This window comes from Sparus aurata, chromosome 1, assembly GCF_900880675.1.
Source record: "Sparus aurata chromosome 1, fSpaAur1.1, whole genome shotgun sequence".
NCBI classification, from domain to species: domain Eukaryota; kingdom Metazoa; phylum Chordata; class Actinopteri; order Spariformes; family Sparidae; genus Sparus; species Sparus aurata.
Window position 1 is genome coordinate 24249774 of NC_044187.1, and position 22763 is coordinate 24272536.

At 40.8% G+C, this 22763-nt stretch overlaps 1 protein-coding gene across 2 annotated transcripts in view; it reads left to right on the forward strand.

Moving 5' to 3' along the window:
- The window catches only part of ube2o (ubiquitin-conjugating enzyme E2O), a 38598-nt gene that overhangs the window by 5013 nt on the left and 10822 nt on the right, over nucleotides 1-22763 (forward strand). For both annotated transcript variants that reach the window (XM_030420506.1, XM_030420497.1), the window contains exons 2-14: nucleotides 13272-13331; nucleotides 13738-13848; nucleotides 14864-14961; nucleotides 15111-15174; nucleotides 15899-16042; nucleotides 16466-16575; nucleotides 16745-16895; nucleotides 17163-17220; nucleotides 18252-18417; nucleotides 19567-19722; nucleotides 20606-20760; nucleotides 21191-21303; nucleotides 21584-21712. In XM_030420506.1, the coding sequence (XP_030276366.1) occupies nucleotides 13272-13331; nucleotides 13738-13848; nucleotides 14864-14961; nucleotides 15111-15174; nucleotides 15899-16042; nucleotides 16466-16575; nucleotides 16745-16895; nucleotides 17163-17220; nucleotides 18252-18417; nucleotides 19567-19722; nucleotides 20606-20760; nucleotides 21191-21303; nucleotides 21584-21712 (1515 nt within the window). The remainder of the gene's footprint in view (nucleotides 1-13271; nucleotides 13332-13737; nucleotides 13849-14863; nucleotides 14962-15110; nucleotides 15175-15898; nucleotides 16043-16465; nucleotides 16576-16744; nucleotides 16896-17162; nucleotides 17221-18251; nucleotides 18418-19566; nucleotides 19723-20605; nucleotides 20761-21190; nucleotides 21304-21583; nucleotides 21713-22763) is intronic.

Consider the following 22763-nt stretch of genomic DNA (forward strand, 5'->3'; position numbering starts at 1 on the left):
TAGATCTGCATCGCAGTGCAGGTACGAACAGGGACACCTCAGTTGTTGTCAGCTGCACTGCTTTCAGTTTCAGTGCAAGTCAGTGAGGAACATGGCTGACATATTTTTATTGCCTGAAAGCCTTCAAAGCATAGAGGGCCTGAACGGGCATACAGAGCGATTCCCTTTTCTTTTTTTTCAGTGTAATGGATGTGTACAGTACCTACAGTGTGGTATATTTGTATTATTGTCTGATGTTGGATGCTGTTATCATAGCTGGCCCACTTTTTGTTCTGTTACCTTAACAGACGGTGTTGTGGTGCAAAAGAAAACAAAATTTTTTGTACATTGGAACCCCTTTAATATTTTAATAGGAAAGTACAGTAACGGATATGTAATCCTGTTAGGACAAGGGTATTATTTATATATATTTGGTACCTTGATTGCAGATCAAGATGATTATTTTAATCACTGATCTCAAAACTATGCACAGTAGGTGCAGGTTTCTGGAAGGGGTGTTGCTTTTGAGGACTCAACACTGCCCCAAATTTGCACCTTGTACTACATAAAACCCTGATCTCAAATGCTCAGACGCTGTGCGAAATGTAAATAAAAAGAGAATGCAATTTGTTGTAATTCTTTTTTTTTACCTATATTCAATTGAATATACACTACAACGACAGTAAGAGTGCAGATATTAAATAACATGTAATGTCAGGTTGGTAAAATAGACTTTCTTTCCAGGATCATGCAGAAAAAAGGCCTAACGGTTAAAAAAAAAACCCTCCACAGATGACTGCAGAAATACTGTAGCATGGCATTTAGCTGCTGAAGGTGTTGATAATCAGTATGCTGACATTGTGTCCTGATGTGTTTGTGCTACATCTGTGTAGGTAGTAAGAGGTACATGTCTTTAACATGCAGCCTGTGTAGTGAAGGATTTTCTGTACTTCTGTGCATCGCAGGGCTTCGGTTACCATGACACCCGATTAGATTTTTTTCCCCCTGATTAATTTTCACCGAGAGCTGATTTATTTTTTTCATTAATCTTGCTGAGCTGACGGTATATAACACAAAAAATAGATTCTAAACTGCATTTGAAATGCATCTCGCTAGTTTGCTTTCTGAGCGGATCAAAAACCCCCAAAAGTTTTTGTGACTTTGAAAATGCACTTTGGATCGCTGCCTGCTTCGGGCCTGCTGCAGTCCCCAGTCAGCATCTCAAAACACACACAGTCCTGTTGCTGCAGCACAACCTTGAAATTTCCATCCAAGGACAGAAGTGCACTGCAGCAGGTAGCTAGCAAGTGGGCCTCCCCGTGGGAATAGCAGTGAAGGACGTGCCTGAGATGTCTTGATTTATCCATCTTCATGCACACTCGTCAATGCACTTCTGAGACCCTCATAAGTATCGTGAGGAAGCTCCTAGTATGCATGGTATGGTGATGCTGCAAGTGTTATGGTGATGAGAGGGTGGGGTCAAGGTGAGCTGTGATGCAGGGAGAGAAAATGTGAGGACGTTGTGGAAAGAAATGTTAAGAAGGTGTGGGCAAAGCAAACGTCACCTTCATCTTAAAACTACTAAGAGTAAGTGAAGTGAAACAAAACAAAGAATCTTGACTGGAAATGATGTAAGAATAAATCGGGCAGACAGTTTGGTACCAGATGGCTGTTATGGAAATGTGACGGCTTTTAGTCCTTGAACTGTTGAGGTCCCACCTTCTGCTCTCTGAGCCATTTTAGATTCTCATCCTCTTGTGGCATGCTGCCTCTGACATTGCCCTCATGTTAGCAGCATTATGGTGCAGTCCCAAAGCCGCACCTTCCAAATACTGCCATTAGATCGCTATGATCAGTGTTTAATAGATCCTACTTGTGGGTCCATGAACACAGTCACATTTGAGAAAACATTTGTAGCCTATTATATGCTGTAATCATTAAGTTGTTCTCTTTGAATGAGGGTGGAAAAATAATGGATAAGAAAACTCATCAAGCCTAATGCTTTATGAAGTGAACAGGGAGACTCCAGGGGTTTTATTGCTTTTGATCATTTGCCTTTCATTGTGCTGAACGTCTGTTTTTGTTCCACACAGCTAGTCGGATTGTAACAGCAACCACAGTCGGTCTGTTATTCGGGGCATCTTTCTGTACAGCTCCCTGGAACAGAAAGAAGGGATTCCTCATGTGTGTATTAACAATATATTCTAGTGTTGATGATGTTTATAGAGATACATTATGATGGATGATGACATCGTTGTTTGTTTTTTTGTTTTTTTTTGACGGGTGGTGGTAGTCGTAATATGTGTGTCTGTATTTAAGGCAGCGTGTCCCCTCAGTTTTACCGTAGGGCAGCAGCAGCTGATTGGCTCACCACTGTAGTCACCACTGTTTCCCAGTGTTACTTTGATTGCAACCCTAAACTGTCTCATCCAGCATAGTAAACTGCCTCCCGTCACCATCAGCATAGCACTGGCCCCTGATAATTTGAGTCACCACAGTCACAACATCATAACTTGTTGCGGTGTAAACCTTACCTGCACAGATAGAAAAGATTTTAGTGAGCGTATTGATATCCTTCATTCAAACATCCTCCTCTTGACTCCTCTGCTTTGTGGCAGTTTAGCCTTTTGCCACTTTGAAGCTATTTTACATTGAAACGATGACACACACTGAAGTGAACAAGTTACAGTCAGTGTGTGTGATTAAGGGGCACTGAGCTCTTACACTATACATCGTTTCCCACCCTTAATACTGTGTATGCAGCAAAAGCACTTAGAGGCCATTGAATGGCTGTGGCAGGTTTCTTGACAGCTGTAGTAACTGAAAGGTTGTATGCATTGTTGTGTGACCCCCACCTTTTGTCCTGTAACCTTAACATGGGAAGGCATGATGTCATCTACAAGCTATTCATCTCTTTGTCACCGGGTTTTCTTTGTTTGAGCTAAAACAATTTAACACAACTGTGAAATGGTTTCTGCACAGCACGTTGTTAGTAAAGCAGTTAGAAAAAAGTAGCATCTCTTTCAAGTTTTTCGGCTTCCTATTCATAAAAATTAATAAACAAAACATAATGGGTATTAAGAGGGAGAACACTGCAGGTGCTGGACGCTCTGACCGCAGGGTGACTCCCATCTGTCACCCTGTCCCTGCCCCCCTGCCCTTAACCATCCAACTGCAGAAGTCTGGTCACACCCCTGTTGAAATGAAACATCTCTTTCCATGAGGTCACCTCACCACATTGATTTCCTGCAGCTCCCATCCCTCCTCTGCTCATGATCACAGACATTCATTCCCACCCAGGCTTTGGCTCTCCACAAGCATTTCAGCTGCAAGATTACCAAGTAGTTGAAAAGAGATTGTCTCACTGCTAAAATGCTATTAAGACACAAGGCTAAAATCGTTTTTTTTCAAATGTAAGCAGTATTGAGTCTTAGAGGCCCCCTCACGAATATTTTGAGGAATAAACTATGAGCAATAAAGCATCTGCGCCTGTAAGAAACCATTAGCCCATATCCTGTAGCTCTTTATCTCCACTCGTATATTCTCACCCTGAGTAGCTTAAAAATGAGCAAACTCAGTTAGTGTCTGGGTTGAAGAGGCTGACGTTGGTGTGCAGTGGCTACGGCATTTCTCTAGCAAGCAGACTAGAGTGATCACATTAGCTATTTCTATTTCGTTAAGTCTACACGTGCTAATTAACTTAGCACCTAAGCCATTTATTCTGCCGCATTCAATCTACACACGTTTCTCTTTTAGATAATTATATCGATCTCTTGTTTGCCTGTGTAAACCCTCCACATTGTACTTCGCTTTTGATTAGTATGATTCACTCTTGTATGATTTATTTTAATCTTGTAGTGTGGCTAAAAGTCAGTGTATTAGATTCCATTGTTCTTTTTAAGCTGAACTAGTGGCTGAAAATCCTTAGATATTTAAATCTGTACGTTTTTCCCCAAACCTGCAGCATTATTTGCTTCAGATGAATGTGTGATTACTTGTTTGCATCCTTCAGCGCTGTCAGCTCAGGAGCACTGTGCAGGTGCTCGAGGTATCCTGCCAGACGTTGGTGTAATCTGGGACATGAGGCTGTTGCCAAGGCCCACCCAACAACGCTTTGGAGAGCAGAGCCTTAGTTATGGTTCTGAGCAGGTGCCAGGCAGGCGCAGGAACACACAAAACGCACACAAAAAAATGAAAGCCTAGGCCCCCAGAGGGGCACTGTGCCTCAGGTTTTGTCATCAGTGTTGTGTGCTTCCTCTAAAAAACAAGAAGAGCAGCTTTGGTACTGCATTGCCATTGTTTTGTTCTGTTTGAGAGAAGCCCTCTAGCTTCGAAAGTCTTGAAGGTGAATGTATCTAGTCTTCTTCAGGTCTCACAGTGAAGTAAACCACTATTTAATAAGCCACTTTTCCAACCATAGTACCTGGAAACATTTAAGTCCCAGGAACTGCTCTTTAAGAAACTACAGTGTGCTTTTTAATTCTTGTTCTTGTTTTAGTGCAGGGGGTCATTTTGTCCATGTCCTTCTCTCTTGGTCTTAGTTTTGGTTCTAATGGTTGCAGCACTGATATTACTTATTTTTGTTTTTATTTTAATTTTAAAGGGCTACTTCTGTGCGATTAGCTTTATGCTTACTTTGTATTGCTTTGTTTTTTTTTAATTTGAATTATAATGTTCAGTTTCAACTTTATGATGCTGTGGTGGTCTATCACTCCTGTGTGATTGGCTGAAGGAAACTTTTAGCGCAGTGTTGATTCCTCTGCATTCGCTGTCTGTGTATTCACCTCAGTCTTTAAACCTGTGAAGGCAAATGCGTAAAGTAAAGTAAAAGTAATGGCTGTTTCACACTAGCTGTCGCTTTATTGTCTTAGTCGTGAAAAAAAGGAAGTTGATGGAACATTTTTCCCTGAACAAAATCAACACTGCTGTGTTAATTAATGCACATCTGTGGCATCATGTTGGACAAATCCAAGCCTGCCAATAAATTCCCATTTGTACCACCTCTAATTAACCACCTGACTGATGATGAAGTCGTAATCCATGACGTCAGCAGCTCATATGTCAGTCAGATATTACAGGATCACGACATGAATCCCTTGCTCTTTCTAATCCTTTCCTTTTCCTTCATCTCCTCTGTTTTCTCCCTCTGTGTTCCCTCTTCTCTCCCCTTCCCCCACGGTTTCCATCTGACCTAACCCATAACCTCCCCCCCCCCCCGTGTTCACCTCCATCACCCTCTCCTCCCTCGATGTCCCAGCAGACCAGTGTTGGAGAATGTTGACGTAATGTGGTGCTGACTGGATGGTCGTCCAGCTCCTGCCCTGAGATAATGGATCTCATTTTGATCCTTTCTCTCTCTGCATAGACGCGTGTGCGCACACACACACACACACACACACACACACACAGAGACAGAGACATACATAGACACACACAGACTCTGAAGTGATTTGCGTGGCTGTTGGAGCCTGCTTCCATACTACCAGCCCTGTTTCCGCCCTTCTCTTCTTTCTTTCTCTCTCCCTTGCTCATCTTCTCATCCTCCCTTTCTTCCTCTGCAGTATTGGCCCTGCCCAGTGGGGAGACTGTCTGCTCTCTCTCTCTCTCTTTCTTTCTCTCTCTCTCTCTCTCTCCACCCTTCTATCTCACTATCTGCTGTGTTTGCTGTGCTCTTGTCTATTTCTGGCTCTTGCTTTTCTCGTTTCCTCTCTCTTTCTGTCTCTCTCCTGGGATCCGTCTCGATCTCCCACTTGTTGGGCTGGCTGCCGTCTCTTCGGTGCCTCGTGCGCTGCTCATCTTCATTTTCTCCCCCGTCACACCCCGTCCACCTCCCCTTGCACCCTCCTCCCCCCAATCACCATCTTCTCCATTCGTTCTTCTTCTCCCGTCTATTTCTTCATCTCTGTGATTGACTCACGAGTGTTCCTCATCCCATCCCTCCTACTTTCTGACTCCATCTTATATTCTGTGTCTTTATCTCCCTTTTTCCTCAGTCATTTTATCCACTGCTTGTTTACGCTCCTTCCTCCAAATGTACCGTTCTGTGTCTTGCACCCCTCAGTGGCTTCGTCCCTTTTCTTGTTCTCTCCATCTCTCCAAGAAGGCCGCTCTATTATAGATACTGTGTGCTATTAGTCCTATTGTCATTCTCTTGTGGTCTCTGTGGGTAAAAGGCCCTTTACCTGCTGTCTTTTTAATTGAGCTGTGCACCCTTCCTGTGCGTCCAAATCAATAGCCTTCAGTTTGACAGCAGCGCTGTCCTGCAGCACAGAGATGTTATCAGGGTGGGGGGATTGATGATTGATGATTCGGTTGTTTATCACCATTTCAGCTGAAGTTACAAAGTTTGTTATTTCTTGCCTTGATACACAACACCTATATCTCATATTTTTGACAAGATGTCAGGCTTTCATTTATCTTTATTAGAATAGTCATAAAGACCTTCATCCTTGCTAAGTCATTGTCTGGTGTGATGACCTCATGCTCCATTTTGTTTAGGAAGCGCAGCAAAAGGTTAGCCAATGAGGAAGCTGTGACAGAGCAGTTCTCCTGACCAGTGAGAGTGCAGGAGGTCGGTCCCCTGACATACATGTACACAAGCTTGGGAGGCTTGTAGATGAGGTGGCAACACCGATTTTGGACTTATTTCTTTTAGTGTGCATACAGCTGCAGAGAGGTGGATTAATCTGCAGCTATGTTCAGACAGTTTTCTATTTACATTTTTATACTTCAAAAACACCTTGTGCTTTGCATTTAGTGTCAAGATAGATGTTGATTGGAGAATCACAAAGTGACCTCCTGATGGATCTTAATGGCTCAGGAGGATCGGATGGTGCTTGTCTTAATGTGAGCTCATACCTGATTTAGCCTGGTCAATAAACAGTTGAGACAGGAAGTAGCGTGGGAGGGATGTAACTGTAAACCAGGAGTGAGCATGACTCATAGGATAACAAAAGCAATCAACAAATTAGCAAATTGTACATTTTCTTATCAAACAATTTAATGTCTTTACCTGTGAAACTGTCCAAGCAGTGTCCTTTCCTCTCTGCTACTCGCATCATTAAGTCATGCAGTTATAAAGGGATATAAACAACAATCAGCCCCGACCCCTCCTTCAAACAAGTCGAGAGGCCAATGATTGTATGTATTTAATGCTGTTACAGTCTCAGTTGAAGGTCAAAAATGATGCGATGGAAAAATCTCAACTTTTGATCTCCAAGCGTTCTACCTGCACAACGCCAAACTTCAACAAAAAACATGGCTGACGATGACAAACTGATGTTCCTTAGTGTATAAACAAGTAAACCTCTAGACTTGCTACCTCTTGAATATATGATCTAAACAGAGGAGGAAAACAATGCATGTGGTAACAGACGCAGATTATATATTAAATCTTGCTGCACTTTGCCACCAGAAAACATATCTTAATATTCCAATTAAAAACCAAACACAAGTATTATAGTGTACAGATACATCCTACCAACCTCCTCAAAGGTGCTGCCATTGTTGTGTGACATCAGACAACTGCAAAGTAAAACCTTTTGGAGGTGGTTGTTCTTTTTATTTTTTTAGTTCGACTTGGTTCAATCAGATTGAACTATGTGCCAAAACTAAATACATGGAGAACATCACACACCCATAATACACCCATGCAGGTGTTTTACATATTTTGCCTGATCAGACCTCTTTATGTAGGGTGATAATCTGTTCCCTTCAGTTCAATAGTTAAAGATGTATAGATGATCAATCTCTTAAAAAAAACTAAAAGACCACAGGCTTTCAAATGCTGTGTGATGGTACTCATCAGCACGTTTTACTGTAAAACTACCAACATCCATTCACATAAGAAAGAGGAAGGAGAGGAAGTATCTTAAAGAGGAAGGAGATAAAGTGTCAAGGTATTTCCAAAAAACAATGCACAATGTTGAAATGGTGGCAGGGGAGAAACATTTAAATCATTAGGTAGGTAGTAGGAGAAACAAACAAATCGGTAACTTCCTAGATTATGTACTTGTTGCCTTGGCATTCAGTCTTGGACAATAACTAGTCGAGCATGTCTTTTTGTACAGTTTAAACAAAATAGATAAAACATTTAAATTGGTAAGCTTTTGAAGTGCTGAGCCAGGCAGGCAAGCTATCCTCCTCCCACTCCCAGGCGTTACGCTAAGCTAAAATACGTTTACTGCTTGCTGGCTTCAGCTACATACAGTGTTTACCATACGGACATTTGACTGCTAACAATCTTCTCATATGACTATCAGCAAGAAAGCAAATGAGCATATTTCCCAAAATATTCAGAGAGCAGGGTGTGGATCCAGAAGGCCTCTCTGCCTTAGAGTCTGTTCACCTCCTCTTGAAGAATGGTGAATAATTTTCCCTTCCTCAGTCTGTAATGATGTAGCAGAACCATGAGGGTGCCTGAGGCCTAGGTAAAGGATGTAGCGCTGTATGATGACTTCACCTTCATCATCACAGATCGATGTTTAACACTATCTGTAGGTGGAATATCATTTCAATTTTAAGATGCAGTGCAGGCAGACGTGCGTGTGGAGAGAAATACATTGTGTGCACCTGTTACCGCTGCAACCAGTTTTATTTACGTTAATTCGACACTCTTTTGTGTTTCGTGGATCAGATGGCTTGTTAGTGTCGAGATGAATCTGAAAGATGAGAAAGCCTGGTATAGAAAACTCTGTCAGAGTGAAGAACAGGCGTGGCCCAGAGCTGCAGTCCTCTGCAGTGTCTCTGAATAGTGACTTGTGTTAATTAGGCCGGGAAGTCAAAGCAAATACTGTCCTCCATCGATTCCTGTAATCAATCTGGCCTCTTCTACCTCATCAGCCTGGATGGAGAGGCAGCCAAGGTTCTCTCTCAGTCCGAGCCAGGTGCCACACACACACATCTATTTGTGCACACGCCTGTGTCTTTTTCTTTTGTTGTCTGACGATGTGTCCACCAGCCTCCCTCCCCATCACCATCGCTGCACGAGCCATAGCAACAGTCGGCTGCTTTGTTCTAACCTGGCTGTCTAGTTTTCTGATCATTTTTGCATTAATGCTGCCATCGCTGGGAAATGCCTCCCTATAATGACACACATTGTGATAGAAGATGAAGAATATTGCTCTTTCTCAGCTTGATCAGTGTGATGGCACTATCCTTCCTGGAGAGCAGTCAGTCCCACTGGAGGGACGTGCTGCTCTGTGGCAGTATTGCAAGGTACTTTATTAAGAAGTTACACCATTGCCAACCAGACATTTTAATAAAAGCTGGTTTCGTACATACTGGCCATAGTTGTAATATGTGTAAAGGTCCTGTTGTTGTTTGGGCAGAGTTAGACATAAGGTGTTGTGTGACTGTATCTGCTCTCTCTCACAGTGGCCTAAACACTATTGATTTAAACACAGTGTTCTTGAACTGGTGAGGAAATCAGTTACTACAGTAGCGCACTGCAGCATGATGCACTGAAAGAATATTAATGAAGAAGAGCTGCATGTGTGTGTGTCCGTCCAAAAATTTGTGTTGTACTTCTGAGCTCCTCTCAACTAAAAGGTTTGTGTGTGTGTGCTTTTTGTGTGTGTACTTTTACCCTCAGCAGCATAGACAGGAGGAGCAGACAGGCTGCTGTTTAATAGATTACAAGGGAACATGGCGACTCATCGATCGTATCCCCTACGCACGCATGCATGCACGCACACACACACACACACACACACACACACACTCTCACTCACTCAACGGTTCTTCCTCTCCCAGAATTCAGTGGTATAGGATTACACACAATTTGTGTGTGTGTGAGGATGTGCAGTCAGTTGTACTCCTTCTGTCCTCAGTAGGATGTTTGGATGTCTTTACACTAGAGCTGCAATAATGAATCAGAAAGTCAGCTATTAAAAACTAATCAGCAGTTATTTTGATAATCAATTAATCAGTTTGAGTTATTTTTCGGTGAAAAAATTGACAAAATTCTCACGTTCCAGCTTCTTGAATGTGACACTTCTCCTCTGTGACAGCAAACTGAATATCTTGGACATAAGAAGACATTTAAGGATGTCATATTGGGCTTTGGGAAACATTGATCAGCATTTTTTTTACCATCTTCTGATGATATATAGACAAAACAATGAATTGATTAATCAAACAGATTAATGGATAGTGAAAATATAATTATTTTCCACCCTGAGTCTTATTTTTTTTAATGGCAGATCTCACTACAGATCATGCTAAGTTGTCGCCTCCTTTGTAGAGCTTGTTGAAAGTCTTACAAAACAACGTAGGCATCGACAACGAACCACGCTTGGATATCTGTACAGTTTGCTACAATATCTAACACCGTGTCATCCTAACAGGCTGGACACACTAGCTGCATGAGCAGCGTGTGCATGGTCGGAACGTCTTGCTTGTCATTTTGCCGTCCATGTTAGAGCAGCCATACTGCCAGCATGTCTCACGTGTGTGTCAAGCTTCTGACCTATGTTTGTACTTTTTTTTATCACACAACACACTTTAAGCTATGATATTTACATGTCTGTCTACCTGAAAGGACCTACGATATAGTCAACAGCTAATAGAGATGTTCTCCACAGGGAAGGTGTGTGAGTGCAACATTATCATGATCCATTGTCAGAATGGCCACAATTATGAGAATGAGACCCAGGTTGAAAAATAAAGAATTAGAAAGAATTTCCTTTATGTTAAGAGTAGGATTTGATATTTGATTGATATTTGAAAACTTAATGGTGGGAAATGAATTGACTGTCCTTACAAGTCAGCTCTACTGATTAAAATCGAAATCTCACTCTTCTTTTCAGCTTCATCGTCATTGCTTTACAGATTTAATCACCAGACATCATTGTGTTCAACTCCAGTTGAAATCTGTGATGGAGCCCCTACATGCCCCTCCGGTCTTTACTTAGCATGCAGTAAGCCTCTGTGTTTTTTCAATTTCTTCACTCTCTTTACTCCTAATTACACTCTCCTCCTCTCCTTCCATCTGTCTCTGCCCAAACTCGGAGGCTCTAACTGGCGCATCGCTGCCACTTTGCTCTGAAGTCACTGCCAGTAGAGCAGCTTGTGCTATGACTTAGTAGAGCAGAAGCTTGGCCACCTGCAGGGAGCATTTTATCAGCAATTTCATGTACCTGTTTGTTTTTATAACTATTGTTCACTTCCTGCCTGACAGACCTGTGCTGGCTTTGTAATGTGGACGTAGTCTGAATTGACTGAATTGGCTTTTTGTCTGTTTGTTGATGTTTTATTAGTCAGTCAGTGACTGAAAGCGGTAATCCTTGTTATGCTTTGTGGTTTCTGAGGATAAGGTTTCAGTTTCTGCAGGTCTGTTCACTTCTGGAGTTACTGCGCTGTTGCATATGCCAGTTTATTTTTTGTGGCTCACAAATCGGTACCATAGTGCTTAATACAACTCTAAAATCAAATCATATTTATTCTTCACTACTACATTTTTGTGCCTGACTCATTGTTGGAGAAGCAAAACTGTGGCATGAAATTCTTCCTCCATCAATCTGGATCATTTTAAGTGGGTCAAGTAAGGCTGCACAAAATATCTCTTCAGCAGTAAAATCTCAGTGTGCCCGTGCACAATAGTCACATCATAGGACGTGCAATGTCAAGTAGGGCAAATTAACTCAAACACTTAATGCTACAACTTTTTTGCTTCTTGATTCAAAAGGAAAACTCACAAGGTTCTCATTTCCCTTGACTTAGCTACAAGAAAAGTCTAATATTACATAATGTAGTCCAGTTTTAGTGTTCTTGGATACATGGTAGTTTGTTGTTTGTGAAGTTTGACAGTTGAAGGCACTGTTACACTGGATGGTGCTTGATTGTGTCACAAATTTAGCTAAAAGAAGAACATGATGGTTAATTGACATTGAGTTTAATACAGCATCTCATTCATTTCATTAAGGCCACAGAGGATTTTGGTACAGTCATCTGGAAAAGAAAGTTTTATCCGAATTGGCTGCAGTGCACTGGGACATCATCCAGCAAGGGTTTGCATTTGCCAATGAAATATTTGCAGAATTCCCAGTAGATTGCTTTGTAATGTTAACCTTGGGACCGAGGATATGATGAGATGAATTGGGTTTCATAGTTACAAACTGGGGATGGACTGATTACTGACCTGACAGATATTCATCTTCAGTGTTTTTTTTTTTTTAATTTTTATGTCTGCTTGCCAATTTAAACCATTAATTTTAAAATGCACTAATTTAGCTCTGATGCAGCATCCTTTCTCTGTCTGCAGTCATCCCTCTGAGGTCTCACTCAATATTTTACCCTCAACACTATTTACTACACATCATGAGTAACGGTCTATCAAGACGAAATAATCAAAATCTGTAAAGTAACTTGTAACACTCAAGTAAAGAACAAGTGTGCTCAAGTGGGTATGTTTTCCTATTTTCTGCGAATGTTTATCTGTTCCAAATACCAGTTATTAATCTCCTTGATTACTTAATCATCAGTACTTAATCAATAACAGTATCGGCCCTAAACAACATATCAGCCGATCCCTGATATAGACCTAGTGTTTTGCTATCTGATCAGCCTCCAAACTCATGGACCTATTACTCAAACCGACCTTCCTGGCAGGCAAAGTGACGCAGCAACATTTTGCTAAGAGGGACGAGGTATCGCTGTGGGAGCTGAGCTGGCGCCAAGTATAGCCCAGCGGCTGCCGTGTGCTGCCCCCCGTCTCTGCGGGCATGTGGTTCTTGAATGAAGCTGTTTTGGTTTAATCTGTCCACCAAACTACGTGTAAACCATATCATTTCACAGATCCTATTTTTATTTCAATGTGTTGATTAAGAACTGATAGTGAAAATATGTTTGCTGACTCCTGTGGCGCTCATCATATCATAGGCCTCACGCTTGCCAGCACAGTGAAAGGCTGTGTCTCTCAGTTCGGATGGTAAAATCAGCTGATCTGCTCTCAGGGGGCGTTCCAGCTCTGCTGACTGTGCATGTTGCAGTTCTAATGGCTGTGAGCGGGACAGGAAAAGGGTATGACAAATTGTATCAGCATCATGTCATGGTCAGAATGTGGATGTGATTAATGTTTAGTTTGTTCATTTGGAAGCTCTTCTCCAGGGTTCATCACAGGGTGATTTCACTGATGTAAAAACTTCTCTGCAGTGAAAGTTATTCTCTAATTTCTGTCAAAGACACTGAGCAGCAGCAGCAGCAGCAGCAGCCGCCTCTTTGGGTTTAAAAAGTCTGTAAGATGAGGTCACACAGCCACCATTTTCTTAACTTGCTTGCTCTTTCTTTTACAGCTAAAACTTGAAGATCGATCTATTGTCATCAGAGACATCGTGCGACGAAACAATTCTAATGTAAGTGGAGTCCTCGATGTGAATCTTTGTGCCTCTCTCCTTTTCACTTCACTTGTCTTCCTCTGTCTTATTTGGGTTTTTTTTTTTTTTTCAATCAAGCCTCTCTCTTTGTCAGTCAAGTCACTGTTCTACACTCTGTTCCATTTGCTGCACCAGACATGACTGAAATATTACTGCAGGTCGACACTGACAAGGGACCAAGAGGAGATGTTTTTTGTTAATGCAGTGCAACAACTCCCAGTCTGAATAGGAATACATTTGAAACTTTTTTCTTTTGGCTATAATAAAAATGTTGTTTTGTTCAAACCAGTGATGCTTGTGCATCTCAGGAAATTTAAAGACAGTAGCATTGATGGTATGATGTTAATATGATGATATGCTGAACCTTGTTTTTGACCTATCACAGGACAACCAGTGTGGTATTGTGACCAACATCGACATCGAGTGTGCAGTGAAACTAGTGGGAACAAACTGTGTTCTGTATCCAGTTAACAGCAAAGACTTGCAGCACATCTGGGTAAGAGTACAGGGTAAAATATTTACCTGTGAACCTTAATACCTACTGTATACGCAGGATCATCCTAATGAATTCATGGAAGTACTTCATTTTATGTGTTCCTAGCGAGAACTATTTAATTTGAAGTAATATTATTTCTCATACTCGTATGTAAAAGCTGATATTTGTACACCTGTGTATAGACACAAACCCAGAATAACCCCAAACATCACCAGAGTCAGTCTCCTGACTGACTGCTGCTCCTCTAGCTGGATGGTGAAAGGAAGAGAGACTTTTGTACATTATAACCAGACGAAGTGGAGCATGTAACAGCGTCGCCATTCTGTAATGAATTTTTGATCCATGGCGGATTCATATATGTAAAACCTTCCTCGTGGCAAGGCAAAGATATAAAAAAAAAATTGGCTGAGCAGGAGCTCATGGGTGTATAATTAGTGTGGTGCCTAACAAGAAAGTTAACTCTGCAAATCTTTTTTGTATATGTGCCAGGGCAAGCATTTCTCGTTGGACTGAAAAGGCGCATTCAGTATTATATTGAGTCCTTTCTATAAATCTATGCCTTGGCAGCCTACGAGGAAATGTGGGAATTAGGTTAAAGCCTTTGCGTCACAAGTTCAGCTTTGCTTAACTTCAATGCAAATTTCACCTCAGCAGGCGATGGTCACAACCTAAATTCATGCATGTGTGATCCCCTTAATCTGGGAATGAGAAGCTGAGGGAAATATCTGGGAGGGTCTCTCTTCTTCCCTTGCAGCAGAAACAGCTGACCAGTTACATTTTCCAAATCAGAATGTATTGGGAAAGCTGTCTCCATGTCCCATTAAGCACATTTACTCTTTTACAAGAAAGGCAAAAACTACCTCAAGTGAGCTCAACGTTGTCTATTGCAATTCTTTCAAATACATATAAAAGTGTATAGATGGAAACATGGCTGCTGACCTGCATTCAGTTACTGTGCACCTTCATAATTATTGTGTTTAAGTTGACAGTTTTCCTGTTGTCATTGTCTTTGCAGTCTTTTATGTACGGTGACTACATTGCCTACGACTTCTGGCTGGGGAAAGTGTACGATCTGACTAATCACATCATCCTCAAGCTCTCCAATGGAGCCAGGTAGACTGTGTGTGCGTGTGTGAGATTAGTGTACTGTGTGTACTGTGACCACGTTGGAGTCTGTCAGTGTCTACACGCTGGTACACATTCACCTGTGCCAAATCCAGTGAATGTCACTGAGTTGTCTGTCTCTCCTCGCCTCCCTTCAGGTGCTCCATGAGTGTGGAGGATGGTGCCAAGCTTTATGATGTCTGTCCACATGTCAGTGACTCGGTATGTAGCTACGAGCTCTTATCTGTCACCTCAGGTACATCCAGCCTGGACAGAGCAGCTGTTCGTCAGGGGTCAGATCCCTTTACAAACAGCTCATGTGCCGACAGAAATGGCTGGTTCATACTCCGGTTCTCACTTGTTATAATCTGTAATGAGGGATAAATTGTCTTTATTTATATGATTTATTTGTTTTTTGTATTTTGTACACCTAAATGATCAGTCTAGAAATTGTCTTGATGTTTCTTTGCTTGTTGTTTTTTTGTGGTAATGTTCAAGTTTTTATAAGAGAAGGTATTTAAAGCCAATTTCTTAAAAAAACAATTACTTTCCTCTCTGTATTTCACACATCAGTTTCATTTGTATTTTATTATATTTTGTTTTATTTCTCAATAAAAATGTTATCTATAGATACATTGGAAAAGGTGTGGAACAAAAAATCCTCGTAGTTGAAAATATAATAAACCGTACAATAAAACGGATCTGTAGGTCCAAACTGATTTCCTTCAGAAGGTTTTCATGTTTGCATTTTTTTAAACATGAATATACAGAACATGTCTATTTATTGCAAAATTGGAATTTGATATTATGTGTTGCTGTTCAAGTTGTCAAGTATTCGACTAATTTATTGTTGTTAACTCATTGTTGGGTTGACTTGCACAGCAGGTCAATCATCAACATTGTGTTCTCAAGTCTTTATTCATATTATTGTGTCCTTGTTTGTCAGGGCTTGTTCTTCGACGAGGCATACGGTTTCTACCCTGGCCAGGTTCTGATTGGTCCGGCCAAAGTCTTCTCTAATGTACAGTGGCTCTCAGGGGTCAAACCTGTCCTCAGCAGGAAGTGCAAGTTCAGAGTGGTGGTAGAAGAGGTAAGATGATGAAAACGGTCTTCTCACAGAATCAGCTTCAAAACTTTATTAGTTGTCCTTAGATCACTGAACAGGTTAGGTCCCAGATACTTCCCAGGCATCGCATGTCGGCTGGTTGCGGCTTACTCGCTGTTCCCAGAGTGAAAACTAAACATGGTGAAGCTGCCTTTAGCTTTATCTTTCAAATGTGAAACACATTTTCCGAAAAAGCTAATAAAAAGCTCTGAGACAGGGCTGACACAGAGCTGACTAAATCCAAGCTGAAGACTTACTTGTTTACGATGATTTTTAATTAATATTCTTTTATATCAAACGTTTTTGTTAGTTTGTTCTTTTCTTGTGCTTTTGTCTTTGGGTAGAAAATGTTATGTGTATATAAATTTGCCATCCCTTGTCTAAACGGTGTCGTTGTGCTCTCCTCAGGTCAAAGTGGTAGAACTGAAGGTGACGTGGATCACAAAGAGCTACTCTCCCAAAGGTTCTGACAGCGTCTATCCTCCTCCCTCCACCATCACACAGGAGAACCTCTGCAGGTGAGTTCAAATATTCATCCACGTGTCCACACAGATCTATTTATGTTGTTGTGAGCTTTGTTTATCATTGCTTTAAGTGTATTTGATAATTATTTTTTATCTAAGAGCTTAAAGAATTTGAAATAACAACTAACTCTCTATAACTTGGTACTGTGCTTGTTGGGTTCAGGGTAAGGCGTCTAGGATACTACGACCACACCCAGAGGCAGCTTGGAGAGAGGGCCCTGTATGTTTTCCCAGCTAAGGGGGACGCCACACGCATCACCTGTGAAGGACCCGAGGGTGCTCCTATCCTGCCTGAAGACCCCGTGGCTAGAAGGGTAGATAAAATGTTATTCATAGATGTAATTGCAGTCTTTGACAGTGTTCGAAGAACTTGTTACCTGTTGTAGAAATGTAGGTCAGTACAATCTGTAATCCCCTCAGGAGCATATTAACCCTTACTGTCATGTTTTACACGAGAGGATAATGAACAGGAAATGATCACAGTGCCGAGTTTATATTAAGAAAGTCGTCTTCGAAGGTTGAATGTTGTCAAACTCTCACTGTGTGTGTGTATGTGTGTGTCTGTGTGTGATATCCTGCAGTTGAAAAGGATGTTCAAGAAGGATTCGGGAAAGAAGATGGAGAATGCCGACACACAAGGTGCCCGTCAATACTGCAGAGGAACACACACACTTCAACAACCTTCTGCTCACTAATTTTTTCAGTTCTGCTACCACACAAGTCTCACTGATAAATCATGATATACAGGGCCCAGTCATCAGAGATGGACGGTGTCCCGACCCTAGTAGATGTGTTCTGAAAATGCGTTAGAGTTCAGTGTGTTTCTATATAAATAATGTTCGGAAAAACCTTGCCTATAGCTTGCATCATTTACGCAGAAACAAAACCGTAATGATAAATGACAGACCAAATAATACAAGTAATAAATTGTGAACAGGGTTATGTTAACTATCAATAGTGAATGTATTAATTACACAGGCAATCCTGTGTTTTAAAAAAAGATCAGATGTAAAATATATTACTGACATCTGTTTTTAGATTCAGATTATTTGAAGCTTTAAGTGTCTGCCTCAAAAAATCAGTTGGGCTGTTTAGGCTCTTTTTGTAAACAAGATCTTCTGAATCTCTCTGGTCCAACTAATCTCTCTATGTGAACACTGCTGCACTGGTTGTCACACTTGGAAAATAAGTCATTAGTCAAAAACATGATCATCGCACTCTTAAAGTGCTTACTCATCTAGTATTGTCAGAAAAGTGAGCATTATTTTTTGCTTACCTCTCCTCTTAAGAAGCTGAGAACTACATGTCTTCTTGCAAAGAGTCGGACTGATTTAAGGTTCCTGTGAGACATGAAGCAGTCCTTTCTGCAAGTAGTGTTCGGTACAGAGGCAACAGACTAATTGGAAATTGTGCTGAAGTGCAGCTCACTTTGGCTGAGAAATATATCTGTCTGCACCATGAGAGCGTCTCTCTCTCTGATGTATAATAAAAACCTGAAGTTCTTCTTCTTTTTCTTTTGTTTTTAACCAAAGAAATATAATATATAGTTTCCACCTCCTTAGTAATTTTGTGTTTGACATATAAATCATTTTATATCCTGTTTTTAAAAGATCATCCATCCATCCATACCTTAAACAGAAATCCTAATACTCTGTTTTATCTCTCACCAGGCGAGCACAAAGTGGAGCAGGCGGATTTGTCTCATCCCAACAACAACAACGGCCCTGTGACTTCCACACAGAACCCCCTGGACTCTCAGAACACCAACGACAACTTGGCTGAGCACGGGGAGCAGGACGCAGATGACGAGGCCGCAGAAGACACCGATGATACCAGGTCTGCTGGTTGAAAATGATATGGACACAACATCATCAGCTTTTTCTTATTCTAATCTGATCTGATGGCAGAAAAACTTTCTTTGTGGGACCTGTGTAGATTTGGGGCCCTCGTCATGAGTGTGTTTTATGCTGCCGTTGCACTGATTGACTTCTTTACTTCTAGGAAAATAAATTGTATTGTTTCAGCAAAGGAGAAGAAGTTGTCTCTCCACCAGGCCTGTAGTTGTCAAGGCTCATTACTCTGCCTGCTGTAGTTTACCTAGTCAAATTAGCCAGCATATGTACATTTAGCATCTGATGTTAGTCTCACAGTGTTGATTTTACTTGGTCAAGCTTCAGTTGAATTATTAATGAAGCTGAACCACTAGTTTTTCATGAAATCCATCTCATTATTGCGTTTGTGTGTGATAATAGAGAGGGAGATTTGGTACACACACACCTTAAATAGTCAGATTTATGTTTAATTGCATTTTGTATGACCCAAATACGGGGTGTAGTTAAAGAGGTTAACTTTCTCCTTCAATATAAGTGATGGAAATAAATTTTGTCAGGCTGGCAACCAAACACTGACGTTTGGCAGTGAGCCATCCTCACACCTTCTGCTGAAAGTTACAGGCAGGCACACAGAGCTGAATCATCATCTCTGAAACACATCCTTAACTAAATGTAAACCTTAAAAGCCTCAGAAATGTATTGCAGGACTATTGCACCAGTTATTTATGTTGTGTCCAAAGTTCATCCCGGATGTCTTCATTGACACAAAAGCCCTAAAATATAGCACAGTGCACTAAAATATGGAGAGAAAAATGTAAACTTTAATATCAGTAATTAGTCTACGACAGAAGACTATTCCTATTTTAAATTCTTTCATCATAACTGCCAAAAGTTCTCATAAGCCGATCAGAGATTAATATTTGCAGGTTTTCTTTTTCCTCTTGATTTATTTGATTGTCTTTGGGTTTTGGATGGTTGATGTCACTGGCTTCATGAAATTTAGATATGCCTTTTCTTGAGTATTTTCTCACTTTCAACAGATCGGTCCCAAAGAGGAAAAGTATCCGGTGTGTCTATCAGTGTATACGGATTGAACAATTAAAGGAGATGTCGTCTGTGAAAAATAAACCTGCTACTGTAACCTTGTTTGCAGCTCTCTGACGTCATCGGCCAGCTCCACAGCCTCCTCTCAGAGTGGCGGCCTGGGAACCAATCGGAAGAAGAGCATCCCGCTTTCCATCCGAAACCTCAAGAGGAAGCACAAGAAGAAGAGGACCAAGTTTTCCCGCGAGTTCAAGCCTGGAGACCGGTTGGTTGGAAGCACAAGCACACAAAAATACAGTCGTTTTCTGCATATTGCAACCCACATATCACATGTAGGCATTGTTGCTCATGCTCCCCTACATGATCTTTGTTTCTTTCATCCATTTGTCTTTTTTCTGTTTCATGTTCCATTCATTCATATACTTTTAATTTCTCACTACCAGTACGTCTGTCCGACTGTTAGTCAACTTTTCTGTTAATTTAGTGACTCATCAGACCAATGATATATCCCTGTCTGTCACAACCATATCGGGGGCATGATTTCAAAATTGGACTTTACTGACTTGAAAGCAACCAACAGTTGCTCTTGCTGAAATAACTGACAAAACACTCACTGTGCCCGTCCATCGGCTCTTGTTTGTCAAAGGGCTCATGTCTCCATCTGTCTGACGGTGACACTGTAGCTCGCCCAGCAGCCGCAAACACAAAGCGATTCAGTGTAGACTACTGATGGTGTCATTTCCTCAACAGCACACACTGTCACACACATCATCTGCATACAGATCAGAACTAGAGGAAAGAAAGAATAAAAGGGAAAATTGAGGTCCAATCATGCCAAGAAGGGAGGTGAATGTAGAGGTCGAATGAAGACAAATGGTACAGGAGATTAGAAGACAGGACAGGAAGAGGGACCAGATAGTATCGTTATGTACAGCAGCTTTTTCTTTTGTGTAAAGTGAATTGTAGGAAACCACAAGAGGGAAATGTTCCTGTAGCAAAAGGCAAAGTATGGTTTTAAGTTAACATTTACATCTGAGCCTCGAAACCTTCTATGAGTCCTTCTTCTGACCAGACAAACACTAAATCAACATGAGCAAACCTGTGTCCTATAACCACATGTATGTTTTGATCTGTGTGTGTGTGTGCAGGGTTGCAGTGGAGGTTGTATCCACAAAGACCACGGCTGATGTGATGTGGAAGGACGGGCGGGTGGAGAAGGGGATCCGATCAAACGACCTTATCCCCATCCAGCACCTTGACAGCCACGAGTTTTGTCCCGGGGACTTTGTAGTAGACAAAAGACGTAAGTAACATTTATTGGATTATTCTTTTTTTAATTATCAATTTTGTTTTTTTATTCTACTTTGTCCCATTTCACTTTTTCAAACTAGTAAAGATACTGCGTGCGTCAGGTTTCTCTCCCTGTGGACTGCAAAGAGATTTTTTATATTGAGGACACTCAGTAGTACCTACCTACAGTATCTGGGTCATTTGCTGAAACTGTGCCAAGTGTGTATGCGTGCGTGTGTGTTTGTGTGTGTCTGTTAAATTGACTAAAAAATAAGAGATGCTCTGTCTGGGGGGGGGAAAAACAAAAACAGAAACTTTAAGCAGTTTAGACAAAGACATTTGTGTTTCTATGCTTGCAGAGGTTTTATTGGTTTTGTGTTTATTTTGCGGACTGTGATTTGCTGTCTTAACTGTTTGTACTTTGTGTTTGTGTGCTCTCTCAGCCCAAGCCCTTCAGGACCCAGGAGTGTACGGAGTGATACAGTCTGGTGATCACAAGGGCAGAACATGTGTCGTCAAATGGATCAAACTGAACTCCTCCAGTGACGACGTGGAGGTCAGTCAGAGGAACATGACAACAGTGTCCGTGCTTTAATGAAAGTAAAAATCATGAGGATTACCTGATGTATGTGTTAGAGAGAGAGAGAGACAAAGAGGGATGAGAAGCAATAATATTTATTGGTAATAAAGTAGAGGGGGGAGGCCGCCTATGGTGGACTTCCCGCTGCTCGTTCATACTGTGTGAGCAGATGGTCTTATACCTAGATACTCTGCATCACTCTTCAGCTCCCAGTCAAAACTAAATGTGCCTGGTGTTATTTATCACTTTCATCCAGGTTATCGGTATGGAGGAGGATGTGAGCGTGTACGACATCGCAGATCACCCAGATTTCCACTTCCGCACCACTGACATCGTCATCAGAATATGGAACTCCGAGAACGGCCAGAACGACTGCGAAAATGAGGTGTGAATAGTCAAGAACATCTTTCCCCTGTCTGTCTGTCACATAAATTGCACTTGACTCTTCCTAACTATTTTTATACTAATTTTGTTGCATTTAATGGCTTATTCATTAATTTATTTAATCATTTTAGTTTCGATTTTGGCATTTTTAGTCCTCCATATTGACCGAGATAATATACAAACCTTTCAAATATTATAATCTCCAATTAATATTGAACATAATAACTTTCATGTTGGAAGCATTCATTGAACAAGACTTACCTTTTGTTATTGGACCAGAATAAAAAATAAGTTAATTGTTCATTGTTGATACCTGCCATTTCTGTAACGCTGTCATACATACTTTTCACGCTTTGGGCTGATATTTTTTTTAAATCAATTTTATCAAACTGAATCAATTTTTAGCTTGGTGTGCCTGTTAAACCAGCAGCTTGAGTGTTTAGTATTTGCTCTGCAGTTACATTACTGGGAAACACACTGGAAACCAGTAACCCTTTATAATAACCATCATTAAATGATGAATTCATAGTTGATTAAACTTTTGTAACAAATTATTCATATTTTATAATCCATTTATTAAGCACTTGTAAAGGTTTTTAAACATCATTTGCAACTTTCATTTTTGTAAATGAAATTGTTTATAATGCATTTCATTGTTTGTTTATAAAAGTTTAAATATAGAAAATTTTCCTATTTAATATTAGTTATTAAAAATTGTTCCAAGAAAAAGCTTAATGGGCTTTTCTCCCCTCAAAAATGTTGATAAACTATTTCAAAGTCCTGCTGGTAATGCACACTTTGCTTGCATAGTGATATTCTGCCTCCATGATTTTTTTTTTTTATTTAGAAAAAACCTTAATGACAAACTGTTACAGTTTTTAGCGTTTCTCCTGGTAACGTTTGAAGATCAGATAAATCAGTATATTGCTCCTTTCATTTACAAGTGTCATGTTATCAAGTAAAAAACACAGCTGTCTACTAGTATTTATAGTTCCCAAAATCACAAATGTGCCACCACAGGCTTTAAAATATTATTTTAATGAAAAAACTAT